We start from the raw sequence: 24635 nt of genomic DNA, 5'->3' as shown, positions 1-24635 counted from the left end.
CCTATCATCACGATTCAAATTTTTGCATGTGCACCAGCTTTCTACTGAACGGCCACAGTTATGCAATCGCGACAGGCTGTTTCGTTTGATTTTGTAGTTGTAACCTTTAGAAATAGTGTTGGTCCTTAAGTTTTGCACACCAGTGTATTACAATATAAGCATTCGTAGAGCCGAGTGGTCAGGAGCGGGAGTAGCACACGCTCTTTGAGTAGACCGAGGTTCAAGCCCCTGATTGCTAAATACGGTCGATCTGCCTACCCACGTTGGACCAGCATGGCATATTATGGTCCATTTCCACACGTATCGTTGAGGAAGCTTCCATCCTGCAGTGGATTGATAATGGCTGTAGTTTACCTTTACCTTTTTTTATTACAATATAATTTTAATTTTTATTAATTATTTATCTATAAATTAAATAAAACTAAACTTAATTTATTCAGTTAGAAGAACATAATTACACAAAATTGCACATTTCTGATATTTGGCTATTGGCATCAAAAGTGCAAGTTTATCTACAGATCACACCATGTAAAACAGGATTTTTCTTTATAGAACTGTCTTTTATTCTTAGTACGTTTAGGAACAACTTAATAATGGTAATTTTTATGCACATAACACTGAATAATAATGGAACGCTTCTCAGACAAAGAAATAAATAATTTTTCTTAAGAACCAGAAGGAATTCCGGGTAATACTGTGTTTAATTAATATTTATTTTAATTTTTTACTAGAGACACCGATAATTTATACTTTTTTGCCGTACGATGGCGCTAATTTTTTTTTCCGGCAAAGGTGGGTTGGTTGGTAGTGTATCTTGTTCTCGTTGGATACCGCATGATCTCTTTATTTGTCTTTTAAGTTATTCACGTTAGTGCAATGGCTCTTCACGTTCCGAAAGCCCCAGGTTTAGCCCAAATGTTGAAAGATGGATCAAAAGTGAGTGTATTTTTCATCCATACCTACACGTGGTCATATGAAAAAAACGTTTTAAATAACTAATCGTGATAAAATGTATCAAAGAAAACTCATGTGCGTCACGCTTGCCATGCTGCTTGGAAATCTCTTTGGCTGTGGTTGTTTTTTTTGGGCGTTTGTCATCATAAATCCCATTAGGAATTTTATAATAAATATGTATATTATTTCTTCTGTGAGACTAATAGGAAGAGGTGAAAAGGGTTTCCCTCCGTTTTTTTGCACCACATAAAACGCAAGAATCGAGTTTTACAACGCATACAATAAATCAATTAACATAAAATTTTTTCCCCGAAGAAGTTTTTGTCTCGTTTTTTGTAGTCTGCGTTTCAAGCATTGGCTGGCTTATGAAATAGTTTGGCCCCCCCGAACCAAATTTATCACACAACCCCCCCCCCACACACACCCTCCAGTCGAGGTACCCAAAGCTCAGATTGTGGGATGGGGCTAATTTTATCCACCATTTTGAAGCTGTATTCCCGAAATTTGATAACTCATTTGTTTACGGTCTTATCCGCAGAGGGAAAGGTGAGAATGCACCTTGACGGGCATACTTCAGTTTCAACCCACTGTCTGGAAACCAGATGGCTGACAGCAGGGGCTTCTTCAGGGGTGAGCAGGAGGGGAATAGGCCTCCCCTAATCAACAATTAAAGAAAAAGAATGCAGGAGGTGTTCTAAAAAAAAAATCAAAAGCCTGGTCGCCATGCCTCCCTTACAATGATACCTGGACACACCACTGGCTGCTGAGTGAAATACAGGGCCAGTCTGTGTAAGGATCCTGTTTACATTCACAATTAAATAAAATTTATAATACAAAATTATCTAGTTTCACTAAAATCATTTTCACCATCAACCAGTACGATAAAATGAAACTATCTGTTTACCCAAAACTGGATTCACTAAGAAAAATTTCGATTTCTGAATTGCTGTTATCTGCTAGTTTTTATTACAAAAATCATTGTAATATAAAAGTAACAATGATATTGACTATCAGTTATGAAAAATGACAAAAGCAGACATCTCAACATTAGTGAGAGCATCATGATAAGTAATGTTCACATTGATATTATTAAAATAATAAAAGTAGAGCTATGCAGTCTGCAGTAGCCAAATTATGATTAGAAAAAATTATATTTTATAGGCTTAGTGAAGATGGTTTAGCAAATATTTGTGTTCAAACTTAAATTGACATCAAAGATCATACTGCATATACTACATACGTGCAAATTGATTCTTGATTGCCAAGTCTGCCCATATTGTATAAAAACAAGCGATTAAGGACACTGTACAAAAGCATGATCTCCATCTTGTTGCTTTGTGGTGACTCTTGTGATCGAATCTTTATTTACCACAAGAAAATTCATATGCATGGTACACCGTTAATACATTGCTTTTTCAGCTACCGGTAAGATTTATGAAGATTTAGATTCCTCTGGCCCCTGCTGGGGAGGTTCATCTAAAACAAGTCATTAAGCAAAATGTCAATAAGTGGTGATTTTTTCATATACTTTGGTGTTGTAATGATAAATGTGTTTCTTCAAAAAAAAAATTTAGTAGGCTTTAAATATATCTATTATCAACATGTAATATTAGTATTAGCTATATAGTGCAAGGAAGCCACAGGCTTTTGTGGCATCGGCCAAAAAAAAATAAGCAGATAAGAAAATAAAATTGTGCTTCCCACTGTGAGATAACTATCCAGTTGACCTTTGAATTTCTTCAAACTGTCAGTCTCAACTACCTGCAGAGGCAACTTGGTCCAGTACTCAGCAACTTCCTGACTAAAAGAAAACTTCCTATAATCTAGTCTAAATATTTTCCCTTGGAATTTGAATTTATGCCCCTAGTTCCGGAATTCTTTATAACAGCAAAAATTCCACCTTCATTCATTTTACTAACCCCTTTCAGAGCCTTATAAACTTCAATCAGGTTCCCTCTAAGGTACCTGGTTGCCAAGCTCAGTAGCCCACATAATTGAAGCCTTTCCTCATATGGTTGCCCTTTTGTTGATCTCACCATCAAGTTGTTTGTCTTTGGACCTTTTCGAGAAGTTTCTGGGTTTTTTTTTTTTTTTCAGATGGGGTTGCCATACTTCCAAATGTGGGCTTGTTACAATTGCCTTATACAGTGGAAGTATGGCTGTCCTATCTCAATATCTGTATGTAATAGGAAAAGACAAACTTTCCCGTTTTTGCATGGATAATGTAAAAACAACAACCTAGCTATATAACAGCATAAGAGAAAATTGAAACTTTGTAGATAAAATTGTAGAATAAAAAAATGAACTTTTTTTGTTATTTTTTTTTTAATCTTAATAACAGAGAGTGAAGCTTCTGTTGTAGGTTAGGGTCATTTAAAATATGCATCTGCTGACATCTTTGTTGGTGACATTTGTATACTTTTTTTTGTCTGCTAACTTTGCTGCTCCTTTTTGTGTCTTCCTATTTCTTAGCAGAGGTAGCTGTTTCAGCTTCTAAGTGGGTGAAGGCTTCTGACTTATTCCTTGGTTTTTATTAATTTTTGGAACAGTGACATTATCTTGCATTGTTTGATTTCTAAGTTCAAGGAATTCTTTGGTAAACAAATCTTCATCACATGATTTGAACAAATCTCCATTCTCAACACATGTCACAAACCAAATATTGGTGGTAATTTTCAAATGTTATAATGAAATATTGAACGAGGTATCCCTGTGTAGGGCAAAGCTAATTGAGCAGTAATGAGAGGTTGTGTACAAAATAGTATAAAGAAATTATATGAAGAGATTACTAACTACCTGAAAAAACACATGGCCTTCAGAATAGGATGAGACACAACTGAAGCAATATTTTTTATATTAATATTGGCACACTTAGCTCAGGATAGAAACAAAATGCTTGTTTTGCTACAAACAGGCCTTTGGCTCCATCAACAGAAGCCATTTGATCAAAACCCAAGCAGAACAATTTTATTGACACTGCCATGCTAAACTTTCTGAATACTACAGGAATACTATTATTATTGTTCTGCCAGTGGGAGGTCCACATATACAGTGGCGGATTCAAGGTAGGGGCACCGGGGCATGTCCCTCCCCCATTGTTTTTTGGAAAATACAATTGTTTAAATTCCCTTTAGCTACAAAAAAGTTTTTTGTTTTTTTTTTTCTCTTCATTGTTAACATAGGATTTTATCTATTTTTGCATTGTGGCTGAGCTGTTTTCAGCTGACTACAGTTGGCAACACTGATTCTAATGTGATTGCCATTCTAATGCACGAAATGGTGCCTCACCTGTCATTTTTTCTGGCAGGACAATTTTATCATTCATTAAGCAGTTCAGGTGCCTCTGTGGGCAGGAGCAGCAGTGCATAGCACACGCTTCTTGATTAGACCGGGGTTCGAGCCCGTGACCACCAAATACAGAGGATGCGGAAAGGTCAGGGAATGACCACCGCATATCCCTGGAGCAATATGGCCTTAGTTGCTAATGCTCCTAAAAACCAAATAACAAACAAACATTAAACAGTTCCTTAGAACCCTCACTTTGTTTCTTAAGTTAAGATCCATAGAAATACTTGATGCCAAAATTGAAGTTTGACTAATAGGCATGCGATACTGGGTTTGCTTCTCTGTCCAAGTCACAAGAAGTTTTTTGATCTCTTCAATAAGTTCATCAAGTTCTAATTGTTTTTCTTACATACCAAAATTCAATCTTATGTTTTTAAAAACTGGCACTGAACCAATTTCAGTATTAGACTTGCTCGCTTCTAAATGCTTGATTATATTTGCAATAAACTTTTGCTTTAACAGACGGCATCCACTGAACTAGGATTTTTGTCCTTATGTGATCTAGCGATGTAACTGTCTCAGGTTGGTAATGTTTGTCATTTCCCTCGCCATTACATCAGTAGGGAGTCATTTGAATCTCTAGTGAGGTTACTGAAGAGATCTCCAGAATCCAAATAAGCTTTAGTCACTCTGCATCGCCACTGTACTACACATCAAAATTACAAGCTATTCTGCTCTATACAAGTGCAGCAAAATATAGTATTACAGTATTTAATGTTTTTTATTTCATAGTACAGCACTTTTCGTAATAGTTACAACTATATGCATTTGTTTTGAGTTTAACAGAACATCAGATTTAGCAGATAGCCCTTTATCCCCTGCATAGTTTGTTAAAGAAAGGTGTTACTGTAATTTAATTTCAAGAGCAGGAGGCTTTCTCCTATATGTTTTCACTAAAATAAGCATTACTGGTGCTTTGCTTTTTCTTTACTGAGACATGGTTATCCCTCAAGATGTATGCTGTCAAGCAAAGCTTAACTGAAATGAACTATGTCAGTTATTAGCTTTAAAGAGAAATAACAAGTTGCTGATTATAAAGTATGTGAAGAAATAAATGTATAATTTTAATGTATTAATCAGTAATTGTATTTTAATTAATTAATTACATTATATACATTGAAAGTAAACAAAATGAAAATAATGCTGGTATGAATGTAAAATTTGGTGATTCCCTTTAGGACATGATATGACTCACTTTGGAAAGCCTGTTCAGCATTTCCCAAACTGTTTGAGGACTCCTGGTAGTCCATAGAGATATATATATATATATTTTTTATGTAAACCCCAAACACGAGAGGTATTAGAACCTATAGTACTTAGTACCGTGCTTGGATTGGATGTTGGGAAGAAGAAAGAAGATATTTGTTGACATTGGACTTGAACTTCTGTAGATTGTAATTTTCGGGAAATACGTATGAAGGAAGGTTGTTCCAAAAAACAGCAGTTGAATGAATAAACGAGGAAGATGAAAAGTTGGTTTTGTGAGTTTGAAGTTGGACAGTAAACGGATGTTGGCTAGTGGCGGCACGTGTTCGGACTGTTTTGAAAGAGAGAGCGGGAATTATAGAAGCCAATTCAGAAGAACAGTGCCCATGGAAATATCTGTAGAAGAGGCATGCAGCAGAAACAGAACGTCTATGAGACAGTGAGTGGAGAGACTGTTAGAGATGAATCATTAATTAACCTAACTGCCCTCTTCTGAACGGAATCAAGAAGCCTGAGAGAGGTTTTGGGGGCACCACCCCAGATGTGGGAACAATATTCCATGGTAGGGCGGATTTGTGATTTGTACAGAGTGAACAGCTGTTTGGAAGAAAAGTAACGTCGAGAGCAAAAGTGAAAACCAAGTTTTTTAGATGCAAAGGAAGCAATATTTGTAATGTGCTTGTGCCAAGAGAGATTAGAAGTCAGGGTAATCCCCAAAAGAGAGATATCCTCTCTCCCCCAGGCATATATAGATATGCCTGGGGGAGAGAGAGTCTGTGAATTATTTCTGAAATTTCTGATAAATATTTAAAGAGGTGGAAGAATTTAAACCACAGAAATAATTTTGTTAAGTTTGGGGTCCATGGAAAACTTTTCAAACTAAAAGGGAGATCTTTATGCCACTAAATGAGAGCTGCTGCTTTATGTTATCTGCTTGCCATAAGAGTTGAGTTTAACATACTGTACTAAAATGTGAAACAGATTTTGTATGAGCTTTGGACTAGAGAAAAAAGTATAGCTCTGTACCATATCCTAAAAACTGTCCATCTAAATCAGAATTTCACTCTGCTTAGTAGTTCATGGGTATGGTGCCATATTGAAAATATTGTTGGGTAATTATAAATTACCCAACAATATTTATTCAAATTCAAATATGTTTATTTGAATTCCAACAGTATATCTAGTGATTTTTTGATAAAGTATTAGATAACTGGATTTGGTACCTCACAAGTAAGTCAATTATATTATTATTTGGAAAGAAACAAATTTATGACAATGGACTTTTGACAATGAAAAAGACTATTATTATTATTAATCACATCAGCAGCCAAAATCCTCCTTACATTTGTAGTTGTACAATATTGATTATAGTAATCATATACACACATTAATTTTTATAAATTAAAACATAAGAGTGTAAATAAAATAAATTAAACAATGAATATTAAAAATATATTAACATCAAAAAGTGCAAAGATTCAATAAATTTAAAGTATAACTGTATAATAATCAGATAATATAATATTAAATGACAAAAACATTTAATACACAAAAGCAGAATAATTTATCTCTCATTTAGATAAATTAAGTTCTTGTTAGTTTAGATCAGAGGTGACAAAATTTTTTTATACCTTGTGCCCCTAAAAATATTTCCTGACTTTCACATGCTCATTGTTTTATAAATTTTATTTATGAAATATCTTGCAGAACAAGTGCAAACACTGTGGGTGACTACCCAGGTGTGAACCAACGTAAGCAGGGGTCGAGGTGTGACGCCCACACCACACGTATGAACGTCACTCCTCTGTGTTAGCCAGGCAATATTAGGTGGTAGATGACTCTCATCAACCGGGCAATACCACCACTTTGCTTATTGCGGCGGCTTGAAGTGGTGAAACCCATTTTAGTCTCCAGAGCAAAGTTCCAGTCAACCCTCCCCATCTCTTCCATCATGCAGTATGATTGATGTCTTTTGAGGTTATGATGAACACCATGGCGAGATCCAAACTTCCTTAAATTTCGAGGGAACAGCTCTAAAACGGTGTTCGCAGGCTGGCCACCAGTTAGTATGCTGGACCGAACCTATTGGTAACTCTCTAGGAGGCTTCCGGATCAGCTGGTGTATAATCTTGCTGCCTCTACTCTGCCAGATAGTGACTGGGGGAAGTCCAAGCAGTGTGTATGGAGGGGGGAATTGTGGAGGCCATGTTATGTCAAGGATCTGGGTATATTCTTACCATGTGTATATGCCATATCCAAAAATTTCATTTCCTCATATAGCATGTCCCCCCCCCCCTCCACTTTTACTTACTATTGAATACACCATGAATTGTCAAACTAATACAGCAAATTTATCTACAAAAAGATCTAAACCTCCCAAACACTTCCTAGTTCATTTCACAAATATACATGGTCTCAGTTCTAATCTCAATGATGTCCATTTCCACTTACAATCTGCCAAACCCCATGTACTTGTTTTGACAATCTCAGCTATCGGTTGATTCAACCACTGCTCATTTCAATTGCTCAAATTATTCACTGTATAATTCCTTTTGCCTCAAAGGTGGTACTTGTGCATATGTCCGTTCCGATATTCTCTGTTAGAGACTTGGTAATTTGGAATCTCCTCTTTTCGATCTTCTTTGGCTTAAAATCTCTCTACCTCATTCTGTCAAATTCATCTGTTGTCTCTACCCTTCTCCCAACTCCACTAATCACTTGGAGCTCTTTGACTTCCTCTCTTTGCCACTTGACTTTCTCCAGTCCAACTTTCCTAACAGTGAGGTAATTTTCCTTGGTGATTTTAATGCTCACAACTCCAGCTGGCTTCCGTTTTCTAGTCACACCAACCCAGCTGGTTGAGATGCTGAGGCTTTTGCAATTACTAATGACCTTGCACAGATTGTTCATTTACCTACCAGACAATCCTAACCACACGGCTAACACGCTTGATCTTTTTCTGACAAACAACCCTCCTAAGTACACGGCCGAAGTGAGTGATCTGAGGTCCTTTAGGCACCTCATATCACAACTTGGTGATTGTCTCTTCTCCAATGGAGCCTTTATCTCATGGCTATTCCCAACCTTGTGTTGTTTGGCATTACAAGAATGCAAAATGGGATGACCTGTGAGATTTCTTTTCCTTGGTCGGATTACTGTTTCAAAACTTCTGATGTCAACGTTTGCTCAGATCATGTCAGTAAAATTATTCTTGTAGGAATGGAATCCTTTATTCCACACTTCACCTTAAAATCTCATCCTTTATCTAAACTTTGGTTTTCCAATAAATGTGCTAAGGCTGATCAAGAGAAAAATGTTCCATATTGTAATTGGCTTGTTTCCAATTCTTCAGTTTCATTTTCTGCCTACACAAGAGTTCGCAACAATTGTAAAGCAGTTATTAATCAGTCCAAACTAGATTTTGAATTGGCCAAGAGTAGAAATCTTGCTCCTTGCCCTAATGGTAGCTGAGCATTCTGATTTCTTGCCAAAGCTATTGGCCGCAACTTTTGCCTATCTTTGCTCACCTCCGTCAAAACCGGATGGTTCTATTGTCACTTCAGCCAAGGATAATGCTGGTCTGCTAACATCCCATTTTTCTTCCAACTCATGTATTAATGATCTTGGTAAAACACCTCCCACCATTCCCAGGACGCTCCATTCAGTGCCTCCTGTGGTTTTCTGTTAAAAGGATGTCGGAAGGATTTTGACGAATCTTGATGCTAAGAAAGTTCCAGGTCCTGATGGTATTTCTCCACTTGTTCTCAAAACCTGTGCTCCCGATCTTACTCCTGTTCTTTGCTGCCTTTTTTCACTTTACTTTCGTATTCCAAAGGTATTTTTCCTCTTGCTTAGAAATTTGCTCATATCCAGCCAGTACCTAAAAAGGGTGACAAATCCCTCCCATTCAATTATCGTCCCATTGCAATTACTTCTACTCTTTCTAAAGTAATGGAGAAATCAATTAACCGCCAACTCTTAAACTACCTAGGAACCTTCTGTCCGATCAACGATCGCCGGTATGGATTCTGTCAGTGTTGATCCACTGGTGATATTCTGGCTTATGTTACCCATTTATGGACAAATTCAATGGAAAAGTTTGGTAAAACACAAGCAGTTGCTCTTGATATCTCAAAGGCTTTCGATCATGTTTGGCAAAGGTCTTCTAAACAAGCTTCCATCTTATGGTTTTCAAACTGTTTTTTGTAATTGGTTATCCAGTTTTGTCTCTGGTTGCTCACTGAGGGTGATGGTAGATGGCTCTGTCTTCTAACTTTTCCGTTAATGCTGGTGTCCCCCATGGTTCAGTTCTTTTCCCCACTCTTTTCCTCTTGTGTATAGGGGCTCACATCTGGTGATAATGGGCTTGGCACACCCAGGGTCGTGCACTGGATATCATCATTCTTATTTCTTGGTGATGTCCTTCTCTCTCTCTCTCTCTCTCTCTCTCTCTCTCTCTCTCTCTCTCTCTCTCTCTCTCTTTCTTTGAGGGTAACTCAGAATTTTTTTTTTTTTTTTTGCCTGGTGCAAAAAAAGCCTCAGGGTTCCTTGCCCCATATGGCTGATGATGGTATTAATGACCTTCTTCCATTGACCAGAAATCCTATCCATAGTTTTGCTGATGATAGCAAATTGCATTCCACTTTCAGTTTGAGAAACCTCGCCATGCTCAATCAGCTTCAACTTCTTGAATAACTGCTACCAATTCCTTAAATGTGAATCTCCAGGTAATTCTCCAGTTGGGCAAAGACAACTTGTTGATTTTAATCCTTCTAAAACTCAGTCCTGTCTTATATCTTGCAAAAAGGATTCTTCTGCTCCTATGCTTATCTTTGGTGACACTCCGAATTCTAGGCAAGATGATATCTCTCTTCGCGGGGGTTACGTTTCTGAGAAATGCCGTGAATACCGAAAACGCGAATGCTCAGTTATGGCTTCCATAGTAATAAAGGGGTTCGGTTCCAAAGTATGAAATATATAAGAAAAACTAGCCTAAAATTTTATCTGTGTATGTATGTATTATATGTACCTTCATAATGTGACTATGTACATAGACAGTACATAGTGAAATGCAAGCATATGATCGAAATGAAAATAAGAAACAATTTAATATTAAATGTAATATTTATTAGAAATTTCAAACAAATCTTTCAAACCAGCGCCTTTGCTAGCAAAAAAAACTTATCCCGCCAGTGCTATCACCAGTTTCGCTAAAGCGTTGATAAAGGAGTTTTGCCTTTTCACGAATGATGAGTGAACTTAACGGAATTTTATTTTGAGTTCGGTCTTCTATCCACAGATTTAAAGCCTTTTCTATTTTTTCTAATTTAACATCATGAGTTACAGAGCAAATTTTTGAAGCAATGAGCGCGTTTTCACAGACACTACAGCGGATTTTTTCTTCCGATTTTTGATTGATCGTACCGTTGACTCATTGATTTTATAATGTTTTGCCACTGAGGAGACACTTTCACCATTAGAAATTTTATCAAATAACTCAATTTTATTCGCTAATGTCATCATCTTTGATCTTTTCACATTTCCCTTGTTATTCGTAGCCATATTTTTGTACGGGTTAGAAAGAACTTGTCCACAATAAAGTCACTTTCTTCCGTTAACACACTCGAAAAAGTCTGTTTTACACTGCAAAACGGTAGATTTATCACTTTTATAAGCATATCAATTTATAAATTGATAAATTTATTCAATTTATAAGCATATAAATTAAAAGCAAACGACGAAACCTTCCATGACAAGCACATAACCACATACTGAACAAGGATTAGCGAGAAACATCCACGCTCGCGATTTTGTCACCCCTCTTCCCCCACCCACTGAGCGCTGTTTTGACCGGGAAAGATAATTTTAACCACGCCCATGTTTTTTTATGGCGGAAAATGTTCACGGCGCTTTAAAATTCACATTTTTTTTTAGGTTTCATTTTATATTAAATCAGGGCCGCGAATGGTGGGGGTTTACTGTATTGCTTCTTCTGCATCTAAAAAACTTGGTTTTCTCTTTCGCTCTCAGCGTTACTTTTCTTCCAAACTACTCTTCACTATGTACAAATTGCAAATCCACCCTACTATGGAATATTGTTTCCACATCTGGAGTAGTGCCCCCAAAACTCTCTCAGGCTTCTAGATTCCATTCGGAAGAGGACAGTTAGGTTAATTAATGACTTATCTCTAACAGAGTCTCTCCACTTTCTGTCTCATAGACATTCTGTTTCTGCTACATGCCTTTTCTACAGATACTTCCATGGGCACTGTTCTTCTGAATTGGCTTCTATAATTCCTGCTCCCTCTTTCAAAACAGTCTGAACACGTGCTGCCACGAGCTAACGTCCATTTACTGCCCAACTTCAAACTCACAGAACCAACTTTTCATCTTCCTTGTTTATTTATTCAACTGCTGTTTTCTTGAACAACTTTCCTTCATATGTATTTTCTGAAAATTACAGTCTACAGAAGTGCAAGTCTATAATGTTAACAAATATCTTCTTTCGTCTTCTCATCCTTTGTCTCTTTCATCAACTTTCATCTCCTCAAACCCGAGAGGTATTAGAACCTATAGTACTTAGTACCTATGCAGGTACTAAGTACTATAGGTTCTTATACCTCTTGTGTTTGGGGTTTCATAAAAAAAAAAATTTTAAAAAACAGATTCAATGTAAAATTTAGCTACGAGTATACATACTCATAAATTAATATGTGCTTCAGTACATTTAATCTCAAAGATTGAAATAAAATATGCTTCGTACCTGAATTAGTAGGATTTGTCCATCTTTTATTAAAGAAGCATTTCACAAAAACACAGCACCCTCTCCTGGCTGGGATGTGCTCTACACTCTGGGAAACTCTAGTTTGCTTAATACATTGAAAACTTATTAGTTACTGTAGAACCTCATAAATACAGTATCTTTGGGATCCAGCACATGCAGATTTTTTAAATTTTCAATTTTTTGAAGGTTATGCCCATACCCTAATATTCAGGGTAATTCGTTATTTTTATTAGATAATGCAGTAGTTTCTGATTCCTGTAATTTCCACAGAATGATAGTCACCAGCATTAAGCAAAAATGTTAACTCATACTGCTGGATTGGTCAATGTGTAATGTACTTAAATGTACTTGCCTAAGGAATAATGGTTGTAGATATGGATGGTGCAATTATCCAGTAATTTTTAATGAGTTATAAATTGCTATATGATTTCAACAATCAAACTGCTTTAAAAACTAAATACATACCACAAAGTACTATAATGTGAACCAGAATGTCTTGCAAAATGAATGATTTTATACATTACAAATGCATAGTAATAGTGACATACAGTTTAAGAAATATGTAAACAGAAAGAAATTGGTGTTAGAAAATTATTAATGGATCACAATGCATAAATATGTTACCTGCTTCTGGATTTTTAAGTATGGGTAGCCTATTCCCCCTCTCTGCCTTGTACAGTCGACTACACTTGGAGAAATGTTCAGAAGTGCCAGATTTATGAAAATTCTGTATTTTTGGGTATTGGATTTTTGAGGTTTCACCGTATTATCTTTCTATACATTAAAATAATTTCCCTCCTAGTGATATTTATTCAGCCAATGGGAGAAGAGGGATGCGGGTTACGTGGTAATATGTAACAAATACTAAAATACGTAACAGAAGCTTGTTTTACTGTTTAAGTGTGGTCATGCTAGATAAACCTCGTGCGTGCACTTTGTTTATTTAGCATGACCATGCGGTACCATTCTTGATTTCCATATGTAACGTATTTATGTATTCATAGCTGGGGAAGAGACACAGTGTTGAAAGCTTTTGTAAGTATTTTATTTTATCAAAAGGAGCAAGCAGGGGACGAAATTCCCTAGTAAATTATTAAAAAAGTTAAAAATTCATGGTTAATATTGGTTTTGTAAAACAAATATCAAGATTGATTTCATTAAGAAATGCATCAGCTCTGTTAATGTTCAAATTTAAGATTTGTTTTAAATTTTATAACACAATGTATTTTGCTCCCTTGGTGGTCCAGGTAGGGCCACCAAGGGAGCAAAATTAATATAGGATAACAGCATTTTAACATCAATATTATTACCTTGGATTAGAGAATATAACTTTCAAACTAACATATACATATTCCTTCTATCTTTCAGTCAGAAGGGAGAGACCAAAAACTTACACTAGTCCTTATAATTATTGGACTGGAAATTTTTACCTAATTTATTAACCAAAAACCTAATGAGAGATTTTTGTACATGCTCCTGCATTTTTATATTATTCCTTCCTCCGTTGGAGTGTGCAGGTACTTTGGAGTAATTGTACAGACTGACTCTAGGTTCTCTCAACACTGTAGATAGCCTGTAGGCAGAGCCGGCACAAGGGCTCTGCCTGCAGGCTATCTACAGTGTGTTGAGTTTCATGCGCCCCAGGCAAGACTTAAAATTTGCGCCCCGGTTGTATTCTGTACCGTCCATAAATCAATCTTTTTTTTTTTTTTTTTAATATATTCTTAATACCGTATTTAGATAATGTTATTTCTTTATTTAGAAATAATTATTACCTTATTTAATTTAAATAATTTTTTTAACCACTAAAAAAAATGGAAGGGCTGGCTACAGCACACAGAATTTTCTGGTAAGGATAGAGTTAATTATTCCATTATATTAAAGCCTTGGTAAAGCCATATCTTGAATATTGTATACAGATTTGAATCCTCCATTCCAGGAAGGATATGTGTGTGTGTGGGGATCTGCTAGAAAAAGGCTCAGCAAGGAGCAACAGTGTTGGCTACTGATATAAAGAAGCATTTCAAGAGTATGTGTGTGACCAGTTTTTATCAGTTGCAATGCGTAAAAACCAGACATTTACATGTAGACATATGAGGTATTTAGAAATTCGAAGAGCTTGAGTAAATTAAATGATAATAGCTGTTTTCTCTTGTAATGGGATGAATTTAAATGAGGAAGTATGGTTGTAAACTGAATATAAGCGCCTAATCTTGTAAAACTAGGTGAAACCAGCCGACTTTTTTTTTTTTTTTAAAGGTTGTTGCCGGAATAAGTCTGATTGCAGCGTATAGATTTGTCTTTATTAATACTAATTGTTTAAAAATGGATTTTATTTTTATTGCTCTTTTTAAATTATTACCTAGTAAAGTTTTAAAATTAGAAAAGGTTGCTAACCATTCTGTTAATATTTTCAATAGCATTTCCTTGGTATCGACGAAGCTGTATTCCGCAACATTGAAGCATGCTCTCAGTTGTCTCAGACAGTCCGAAGTGCATATGGACCTAATGGTATATTTATTTATTTATGCTTGTTTTAAGTTTGCAGTCTTTGAATTTCATTAAATGTAAACAAGACTGGAAAAGTCTCTTTCAGATATGGGTGCTTGGATTAAAGTAAAACCATGTCCATAAAGAGCAAGAAAAAAAAATTTTTTTCATTGTGTGGAGTAAAATTTATTTCACTCAGTATACAATTTGTTAGGTAACCCTTTGTAATGCATCATTTTGGTAGCAGTTATTATAACTTCGTATTTCCTTAGTGCTAATTAAATAGCAAGCATACAGGAGAAATAAGTCTCATTACAGTGTAGTTGTACTGTTTATAGAAAAAAATCACCACTGAAACCATGTAAAATATACAAAAATAAATCCACTAATAATATACACAATTTAAAACATTGAGAGCTTTTCAGGAAAGTTTCTTTTCTCTGGAAATGTTGATATTGACCATCCAGACTTATAACACAAAAATGTTAGCACCATGATGTTGTCTTTGCTAATGCATTCTCAGCTGGGAAACAATGGGAATAGCTCAGCCAACAGCACTTGGTCTTCTTCTGAATTGAAATATTATGGTCTCTAAGATGGATGTTGACATTCGTGTACCCAAACATCTAATGTATGGATTTAGCATTGATTCAAAGAAGCACCTGAGATTACTTTCAGTGGCATCATGAAACAATTTCATTTAATTACTCTAACAAAGGTTGATTAGGTATACACTTTTTTGATTTTGATTTGGTAGTTGTTGGCGCATCGGCTTCTGTGGCCATATTGAACCTCCCAAGGTTTTTGCAGTACTTTGATCCAAGCTCGAGGCGGGAATCGAGCCCGCGACCTTTGGGTTTCCGGGCAGGTACTTTACCCACTCGGCTAGCCCGGTCGGCTTAGGTATACACGTGTTTTAATACAATTTCAGAGTGAAACCCATTTGTTCGCTCTTGCATTTCAAGCTCCTCATCCCGATATTAAAGAGTGCAGTTAAGGAATTCTTCACATATATAAATGCAAAGAAGAGAATGACAAATCAGATTGGACTCGCATGTAATTGAGTGGGATAATGTTAGATACCCCAAATGACGTTGCAGCCTCCGTAGCCAGGTGGGCAGGAGCAGCAGTGAGTAGCACATGCTTCTTGATTAGACCGGGGTTCGAGCCCGTGAGCCACCAAATACGGAAGATGCGGAAAGGTCAGGGAATGACCACTGCATATCCCCGGAGCAATATGGCCTTAGTTGCTAATGCTCCTAAAAACCAAATAACAACAACAACATGACGTTGCAGATGAACTCAACAGTAACTTTGCATTGATATTTACAGAAGAAAAACCCTTTATGTCAATGAGAATGTATGGGAGCAAAGAGGAAAAATATGTTAATTAATGATAATGTAATTAATGAATTTCACATGATTATTTAATGAAAAAAAACTTTTTCGCCTATAGGCGAGTATGGCTCCTGGGGTTGATGGCATGTATCCTATAATTTTAAGGGAGGCAGCAAGTGAGTGCATTGAACCATTAAGGCTAATTATGAGAGTATCACTGGATTCAGGAGAGATTCCGTTGGGTTGGAAAAGTGCCAAAATTATCGCCAATAATAAAGGAGGTTCTAAGAGTGTAGTGGGAAATTACCAACTGGCCAGTAGTGGGGAAAATCATGGAGGCAATGATCGAGGATGGAATTGTGATGGATACGGAGCAAGGTTTTATAAAGGGAAAATCGTGTTTAAGAAATCTGGTTAGCTATTTTATTGGGGTCACTCAGCTGGATTTAGAGAGTAATTTCAACATTTTTATTTAGATTTTCAGCAAAGCATTTGACTCAGTCTCACATGAGCAGTTACTTTATAAACTGGAATAGGTTGGAATCACGGGGAAAATCCTTAGATGGGTACAGGATGGCTTCATTGCCAGAGGCAGAGGGTTGTGATAAATGGTTATTCCTCATATTGGGTTGATGTAAGAAGTGGAGTTCTCCAAGGATCAGTATTAGGACCACTGTTGTTTTTGATTTTCATAAATGACATCGATGAAGGGATAGAGGGCATGTCTAAATTTGCAGATAATGTAAAAATTGGTAGAGTAGTTAATGATCACAGCCAAGCAGAGCTTCTTCAGAGTGACCTAGATAGACTTCAGGGATGGTCAGAAAAATGGCAGCTATTCTTTAATTTAGCAAAATCCAAGTTCTTACACCTGGGGAACAGCAACCCCAAAATAACTTATACATTTGTTGGAGTTCAGCTAAAGTCAGTAGTGGAGGAAAAGGACTTCGGAGTTATGATGCGGTCAGATATGAAGTTCTCCGAGCATTGTAGACAGGTTGCATGGTGTCCTGTCGATGATTTATCGAACATTTGCTAGTAGAGATAAGGACACCATAATCCCATTATATAAGGCTATTGTTAGACCACACTTTGAATACTGTGTTCAAGTATGGAGACCGCACTTAATAAAAAAAAACATGAAACTTCTTGAAAGGGTCCAGAGACGGGTAACTCGCCTGATGAGATCGGCAAAAGGGCAACCATATGAGGAAAAACTTCGAATATGTGGGTTGCGCAACTTGGAAACTAGCACCTTAGAGGAGCCTTGATTAAGGTGTTAAGGCTCTGACCTGCAAAAGTAAAGTGAATGAGGATGAAATTGTCACGGTTATAAATGATTCTAGAACAAGGGACAATTTCAAGTTACGGGGGGAAGTGTTTAGACAGGATTGCAGGAAGTTTTATTTTAGCCAGCGAGTTATAAATTACTGGAATAAGTTACCTACATGGGTGGCTGGGGAAATTCACAGGTCAGCTGGATAGTTACCTACAGGAGGAGGAAATTACATAGGTTATCTTATTTTCTTTTATTATTTATTATTATTATTTTACTCTCTTTTTTTTTTTTTTTTTTTTTTTGCTGGTGCAGCATAATCCTTAGCTTCCTTGCACCATATATGGCCTTTACTACTAAATAATTTGCTATCGTATTGTGTCCCGCTTTGCAAATCCTGAAGAACCTATGATAAATTTGTATGCGTCTGTGAAATACGGAGTTTCAATGCTGTATCCAATTCTCTAGCTATTTCAGAATTTTGATTGTCAAGTGTTTCATCATAAATTTTATGGCAGCATCTGTAGTTAAAAGATTTGCTTCTTTGTGGCATAGCACATCTACAGCTAACTTTATAGGCATTAATGTAGATATAGCCACAGATAATAAATTATATTCATCCTCACAGAAATAAATACTTGAATCTAAATCAATTAAAGCTTTCTGCACATGATATCTCAACTCAAAGCTTTTAAGCATGGACAATAACTGTTCCAATGAGTCTTGGAATATAATTGCATGAAAATTTATTTGCTAAATTCTGCTGCAGTATACTTTTATAAATATTTATCATTTTGGTTGGTGGTTATTAAATCACATAAATCATAAACAATTATTTTTTAAAATTAGTACCGAAAACCGGTATTTTTGTATCAGTACCGGTATTTGAATATCGAAAAAAATGACCGGGATCCCAGGATCTTGGTGTTGTAAGTTCTAGTACAGATTCATACCTAGAAGAATTATTACAAGAGCTGAAGAACATCAATTAAGACATCATCAGTTTATGTGAAATTCAAAGAAAGGTGAAGATTTGTTCGAACTAGATGGACATTGGCTGTACTACAAAGGGAACAAAGGTGGATAGTGTGGTTGAATTGGGTTCCTGATCAACAAAAGATAACAGATTCAACCATATGAGTGGAAGCTATTTCCAAAAGAATTGCTTGCTGTGCGGTTAAACTAAATAGTCGCTATTCTCTTCAAATTATTCAAGCTTATGCTCTTACAAGTAGCTATAGTGATGAAGTTGAAGAATTTTATGAATATGTATTGCACATTTACAAGCAGGACTACTATAAAATTGTGATGGAAGATTTCAATGCAAGAATTGATAACATCCAAAATGGGGAAAGATCTGTCAGCCCATATGGAACCTGGAAAGAGATTATAGAAGCAATCTACTAATTGAATTTGTGGAGGAACAAAATTTGTTCACCATGAATTCATTCTTCAAGAAAAAGGCCCAATGAAAATGGATGTGGAAGAGCCCCTCTTGGAAATACAGTGGATTCCGGTTATTTGGGACAAATATTAAAGAACAGAACCAAATCGAGAAAATAGTCAGGGTTTTCTTTGCTTAATTGGGACAGCGTGCTGTTTAATCAGGGCAGGAGGTCGCAGCTCTCGAGATTACCCTGCGATTGTCTCTGACCTTACCACGTGGTCTGGTCGGATTTCTGAAGGTCACAACCATAAAACAATTAGCAGTTTCCGGTTTATTGGTCATCTCTGTTAGTGCAATCTATTATAAATGGATAATAAACTCTAAATCTTGTTGAATTTGCAATAATACTGACAGCTGGAATTCTGTGGGGTTTTATGTTATTATGGTGAAATGTGTTTTCCCCTTCCATGAAATCTTCAATCATATAAAAAACATAAATTTTCATAATCTTCTCTTCATTCCTATTTTTTAAGTTTTTTAACTTGTTATTCCTTATCTCACTTGCACATATCCTGTTAGTTGCAATTTGTGCGTGTCGTGTTCTTTGTTATTGATTGCTTATCTTTTTTACTGTTTTAAATTTTAACCCCCCCCCCAAATGTCAGTGAACAGAAATATCAACTAGTTAGTGTGTGCATATTAGAGTACGTATTAATTAAGCTATGCATGTGAGAGTAAATTTAGTTTTATTTTGCTAACATGTGGAAAATATTCTTCCAATTTTCACGTATCATTTAATTTTTTAATTGGTAAGGTAATAAAGTGTAAATTTGTGCTTAATATATCTTTACTTTTATAGCCTGTGGATAACATTCCTCCTATTTTTGCTTATTAGAATCACTATTTAATAGAATTAAAATTCAATTCACAGACGTGATCACAGTGACTGGTGCTTACTGCATATCATATAGTGAACTGTACTTTAACTATAGTGAGTCCATTGTAATGTGATTTGATCATACAGAGAATCAATCATTACAGTTGGTACCGTATTTTTAACTATTTACTTGAAACTTTGCATTATTGGAGCAGCTGCTTAATCAGACCAAAATGCACTAGTCCTGATATGTCCCAAATAAAAAGAATTCACTGTACTAGTGAAATTGACTTCATACTGACAAAAAATAAAACAGTATTCACTGACTGGTCAGTCTTGAAGCATATTAATGCTGGAAGCAACCATCAGTTACTCAGAGCAAAAATCAAAATTGATTGCAAGAAAGAATGAAAGAAATTGGTCAAGTCAACTAAAGTAAAGAAATCGACACTAATTAACTATTGAAAAATCGTTAAAACTCTGAACTAGAACTGTCCAATCGTTTTTGTGTGCTGTAAGACCTTCCTGACACAGATATTTCAACCGATAATGAAGTCATTGAGACTATTGTAGACACTACCTATGCCCTTGAACCTACTGTGAAACAAGAAAAACCAAATGGAATATCAAAAGAAACAATTGCCATGATGAAAAAGTGACGAGAAATGAAGCAAAGTGGTAACATAAGGAATAAGGTAGAAATGTGCAAATTCAGTGTTTATCTTGTCAAAGGAACACTAGAAGGTAATCAAGGGCTAAAGAAAGCAAAACGAAAAATGGTTACACACAAGAACCAAATATTTGGTTTGAAACTTGAGGATGGCACAACAGTAAATACTAAAATGAGCGAAAGAATTTTATTGAAATCTTTATAAGGATAAAGGACAACAACTGGATGCAATACCAGGTGCAGAAGCTGTACCAGAAATTTTGGTAGAAGTTATAAAATCAATGAAAGATGGCAAAGCAGCGGGATCCGATAAAGTCACTGTTGAAATGTTAGAAGCTGAAGGCCAGCTGGTATGTAAAACTCTAGCCAAACTATTTTCAAAGTGCCTTTTTACCTGCAGCATGGAAAAAATGCAGAAGCCATCCTACTGCACAAAAAAGGTGACAAGGCAGATTTAAACTACTAACCAGTAAGCCTATTACCTGTTGTCTACAAGGTTTTCACAAAGATACTTTCAAGAATAGGCATATACTTGGTGCAACACAACCTGAAGAACAAGTGGGTTTCAGAAGTGGCTTCAGTACAATGGATCACATTCAACAGCGCAGCCAGTTATAGAGTGGCACAATGAATGCAACCTTCCATTATGTATAGCCTTCGTTGAATATGAAAAAGCAATTGACTCAGTCACAAAACAAGCAATAGTCAATGCTCTAATCAACCAAGATGTGGACAGAGCTTACATCAATATTTTCCAATCAATATATGAAAAGGCAGCTGCATCAATACAGGTCAGCAATGATAAAGTTCAGATAAACATAGAGAAAGGTATCTGGCAAGGAGACACGATCTCCTCAAAACCTTTCTGCCTGTTTAGAAGAAATTTTTTGCAAACTAAATTGGGATAATAAAGGACTCAAGGTAAATGGAGATTACCTGAATCATTCAGGATTTGCAGATGATATTATTCTCTTTGCCAATGATCTTGAAGAACTGCAGCATGAAAGCAAGAAGTTTGGTTTGAAGATGAATATTGAGAAAACACAGGTTATATTCAACAAATTTACCAGACCAAATAAAATCATGGCAGATGGACAAGAACTAGGAGAGGTGGAAAGGTATGTTTACCGTGGACAAGAAATTTCTACAGATGGAAATTAAACAATGTATAAAATTGGCATGGCAATTATTTGGAAAGCTTAATATAGTCTTCAAGACAAACTTGCCACTTTGTCTCAGTTATTAAGGTAGGAAAAATGGATTTAAATTGATTAAAATGATTTGCAAAGAGTATTCTGTTTCTCATCTTGTACAGACTGAGTATTAGCATTAGTTGAGGCATATGATGCAAGAAAACAAGCTTATACAGCAACAGCCAAAAAAAAAAAAAAAAAAAAAACCTCATCCAGTTACTCCAAATGTCTGTCTAGTTCAGCCTTAAATTTATTTAAGCTATCAACTTCCGCAACAACAGATGGAAGTCTGTTCCAGCAATCAACTACCTGCTGGCTAAAGGCAAATTTTCACACATCTTTTCTACAACTGTCTTTTCTCAATTTGAATCTGTGCCCCCTCGGGTCCTTAGTCTGAGCAAGCGGAAGTATCTCGTCAGCATTGAGCCTGCTCAAACCATTCAAGGCCTTAGACACCTCAATTAGATCACCTCGCAGGTGCCTACTCTCCAGGCGCTGCAATTTACAGAACTTAAGCCTTTCTTCATGAGCGCACTCATTTGTTCCACTTGCCAATTTTGTTGCCCTTCTCTATATTCATTCTAGCAACTCTACATCCTTCCTAAAATGAGACCTCCAGTCAGTCCTGTACGCAGTAGTCAAGGTGTGGGCTGACCATTGCCTTATACAAAGGAATAATCACCTCCTTGTCTCTGCTAGTAAAATTCCTATATATCATTGACAAGACTCCATGACTTGCTCTGGCAGCCCGCCTGCACTGCTCAGAGAACTTGAACAATTAATCCCAGGTCTTTTTCATTTTCCACCTCCCTGAGTGTAGTACCACACAGTTCGTATGTTTCTCTTGGGTTACTACTACCCGTATGCAGTACTTTGCATTTGTCAATGTTAAACTTCAGTTGCCACTTCTCAGCCCATCTGCCTAACTTTTCTAGATCCTGTTGCTGTAGCATACTGTCTTTAATGTCATTAACAACCCTGCCAACTCTTGTATCATCTGCAAACTTGGACATTAAGCCTGATGTACCTTCATCGATATCATTCATAAATACACAAAACAACAATGGGCCCAGCACCAAACCCTGGGGGACTCCACTAATAACATTAGTCCACATAGAGCAGTGTCCATTTATTACTACTCTCTGCCGTCTTTCACTCAACCATCCCTTCATCCATTGCAGCAACTTGCCCTTAATGCCATTCCACTCCAATTTGTACAGCAGTCTTCCATGTGCAACAGTATCAAAAGCTTTCCTGAAATCCAAGTATATGATATCAAAATTATTTTTTGCATCCAGTTCCTTTGTGACCACATCATAGTATCCAATCAAATTGGTCAGATAAGACTTCCACTTAACAAACCCATGCTGTGTCTGAACTATGACTGCAGTTTTGGTGATCCTGTATCACCTCTTTAACCAGTGACTCCATTATTTTCCCCGGAACAGAAATTAAACTAACAGGTCTATAATTATTTGTGTCACCCTTTGAACATATTGGGGATACATTTGCACATCTACAGTCCATGGGGAGCTCCCCTGACTCTAAGGATGCCCTCATAATTATGGCTAAGGGTTTGCTAACTTCCCTCACTGCCTCCCTCAATATAACTGGATAGATTCCATCCTCCGGGTGCCTTTCTTATGTTTAACTACAACAATTTCTCCTCCACTTTGCTCTCAGTTATTACAGAATCATTTAGCTCCCTGTTAGAGTTTGATAAACTTCTGGCATTCCCCTCTTTAAATAACTCCTTGTGTGAATGTAGATGCATAATACTCATTCAGTGTATCAGCTACTTGAACAGGATCATCAGTAGTTGAACCATCTGTTAAGTGGACCAATCTGATTCATCCCCTTCCTTCTAGAGTTTACATGACTAAAGAACACTTTGCTGTTTTTCTTTGCCAAAAATTTCTTGTAATCTGCCTAATCTCCTTTGTGACTTGATTACAGAATAGCTTAAGAACTTAAGCTAGTCAATGGACTTAAGCTAGTCAAGCACAAGACCACAGTTGCTGGAAACCTGTTGGGAAAGCCTTCATCGTGCAGTGGGTCGACAGTGGCCAAAGATGATAATGACTGCTGCAGTTAATGTATTGGTGGATTATCAAATAACTTTGATGGTTAAATGATTTTATGGCAGGGAAGGTGAAAGAGAAACTGCTTTGGCTTAAAAGTGAACAAAACACTTGGGACTTATGGAATCTATCCAGTTACATTAAAAGAAGCTGCAAAAGACTCTTGCTTTCATCTTTTTTTCCGGTGTTTACATCAGACTGATGCATCAATACACTGGACTGTCTATTGGTTGTACTGTTTTACATACAATGTTTTTTTTTTTTTTTTTTTTAACCAAAAGTAGCATCCCCTTCCCCTACTAAGACTATTATTAGTATTAGTAGTGACAAATGATGCAAGAAAGCAGGTGTTTATAAAGCATCATCCAAAAAAAAAAAAAACTTCCCACATCACCTGTCTATCCCCTCCAATAGTTTGCCTAGTTCCTCTTCCTTGAATTTATTCAAACTACCCACTTCCCCAATAACAGATGGAAATTTGTGCCAACAATCAACCACCTGCTGACTAAAGGCAGGTTTCTGTACATATATCCTGCAACTATACTTATGTGTGTAGTCTGAGCAAGAAGAATGCCATCAGCATTGAGCTTACTCGATCCGTTCAAAGCCTTCGACACCTCAATTAGATCACTTCACGGGTGCCTAGTCCCCAGATGCTGCAATTTACAAAACTGAAGCCTTCCTTGATAAGACCACCCTTTCCTTCCCCTCGCCAATCTTGTTGACCTCCTCTGCACCCATCCCAGCAGATCTAAGTCCTTCCTGAAATGAGGCCTCCAGACCTGTATGCAGTACTGAACATGTAGCATAACCATGGCTTGTACAATGGGATAATCACCTCCTTATCCCTACAAGCGAAGTTCTTATATCATTGACTAAATCCCATGAACTGTCCTGGCAGCTTGTCTTCATTGCTCAGAGAACTTCATATGTGATTGCACAATTATCCCCATCTCTTTTTCATTTTCCACTACTGGGATTACTGCTACTCATGTGCAGTACCTTGCATTTGTCAATGTCAAACTTCAGCTGCC

At 36.6% G+C, this 24635-nt stretch overlaps 1 protein-coding gene across 1 annotated transcript in view; it reads left to right on the top strand.

Annotated features, from left to right (window-relative positions):
* The first annotated feature begins 798 nt into the window (after positions 1 to 798).
* CCT8 (chaperonin containing TCP1 subunit 8) overlaps positions 799 to 24635 on the top strand; it is a 120166-nt gene continuing 96329 nt past the window's right edge. The window contains exons 1-2 of the mRNA XM_090379859.1: positions 799 to 936; positions 14710 to 14800. Of these exons, the coding sequence (XP_090235985.1) occupies positions 877 to 936; positions 14710 to 14800 (151 nt within the window). The 5' untranslated portion in view covers positions 799 to 876. The remainder of the gene's footprint in view (positions 937 to 14709; positions 14801 to 24635) is intronic.

Source organism: Mastigoproctus giganteus, chromosome 8, assembly GCF_048544385.1.
Source record: "Mastigoproctus giganteus isolate SK-2022 chromosome 8, ASM4854438v1, whole genome shotgun sequence".
In the NCBI taxonomy this organism is placed as follows: domain Eukaryota; kingdom Metazoa; phylum Arthropoda; class Arachnida; order Uropygi; family Thelyphonidae; genus Mastigoproctus; species Mastigoproctus giganteus.
This window is presented reverse-complemented; position numbering and strand designations above follow the sequence as displayed.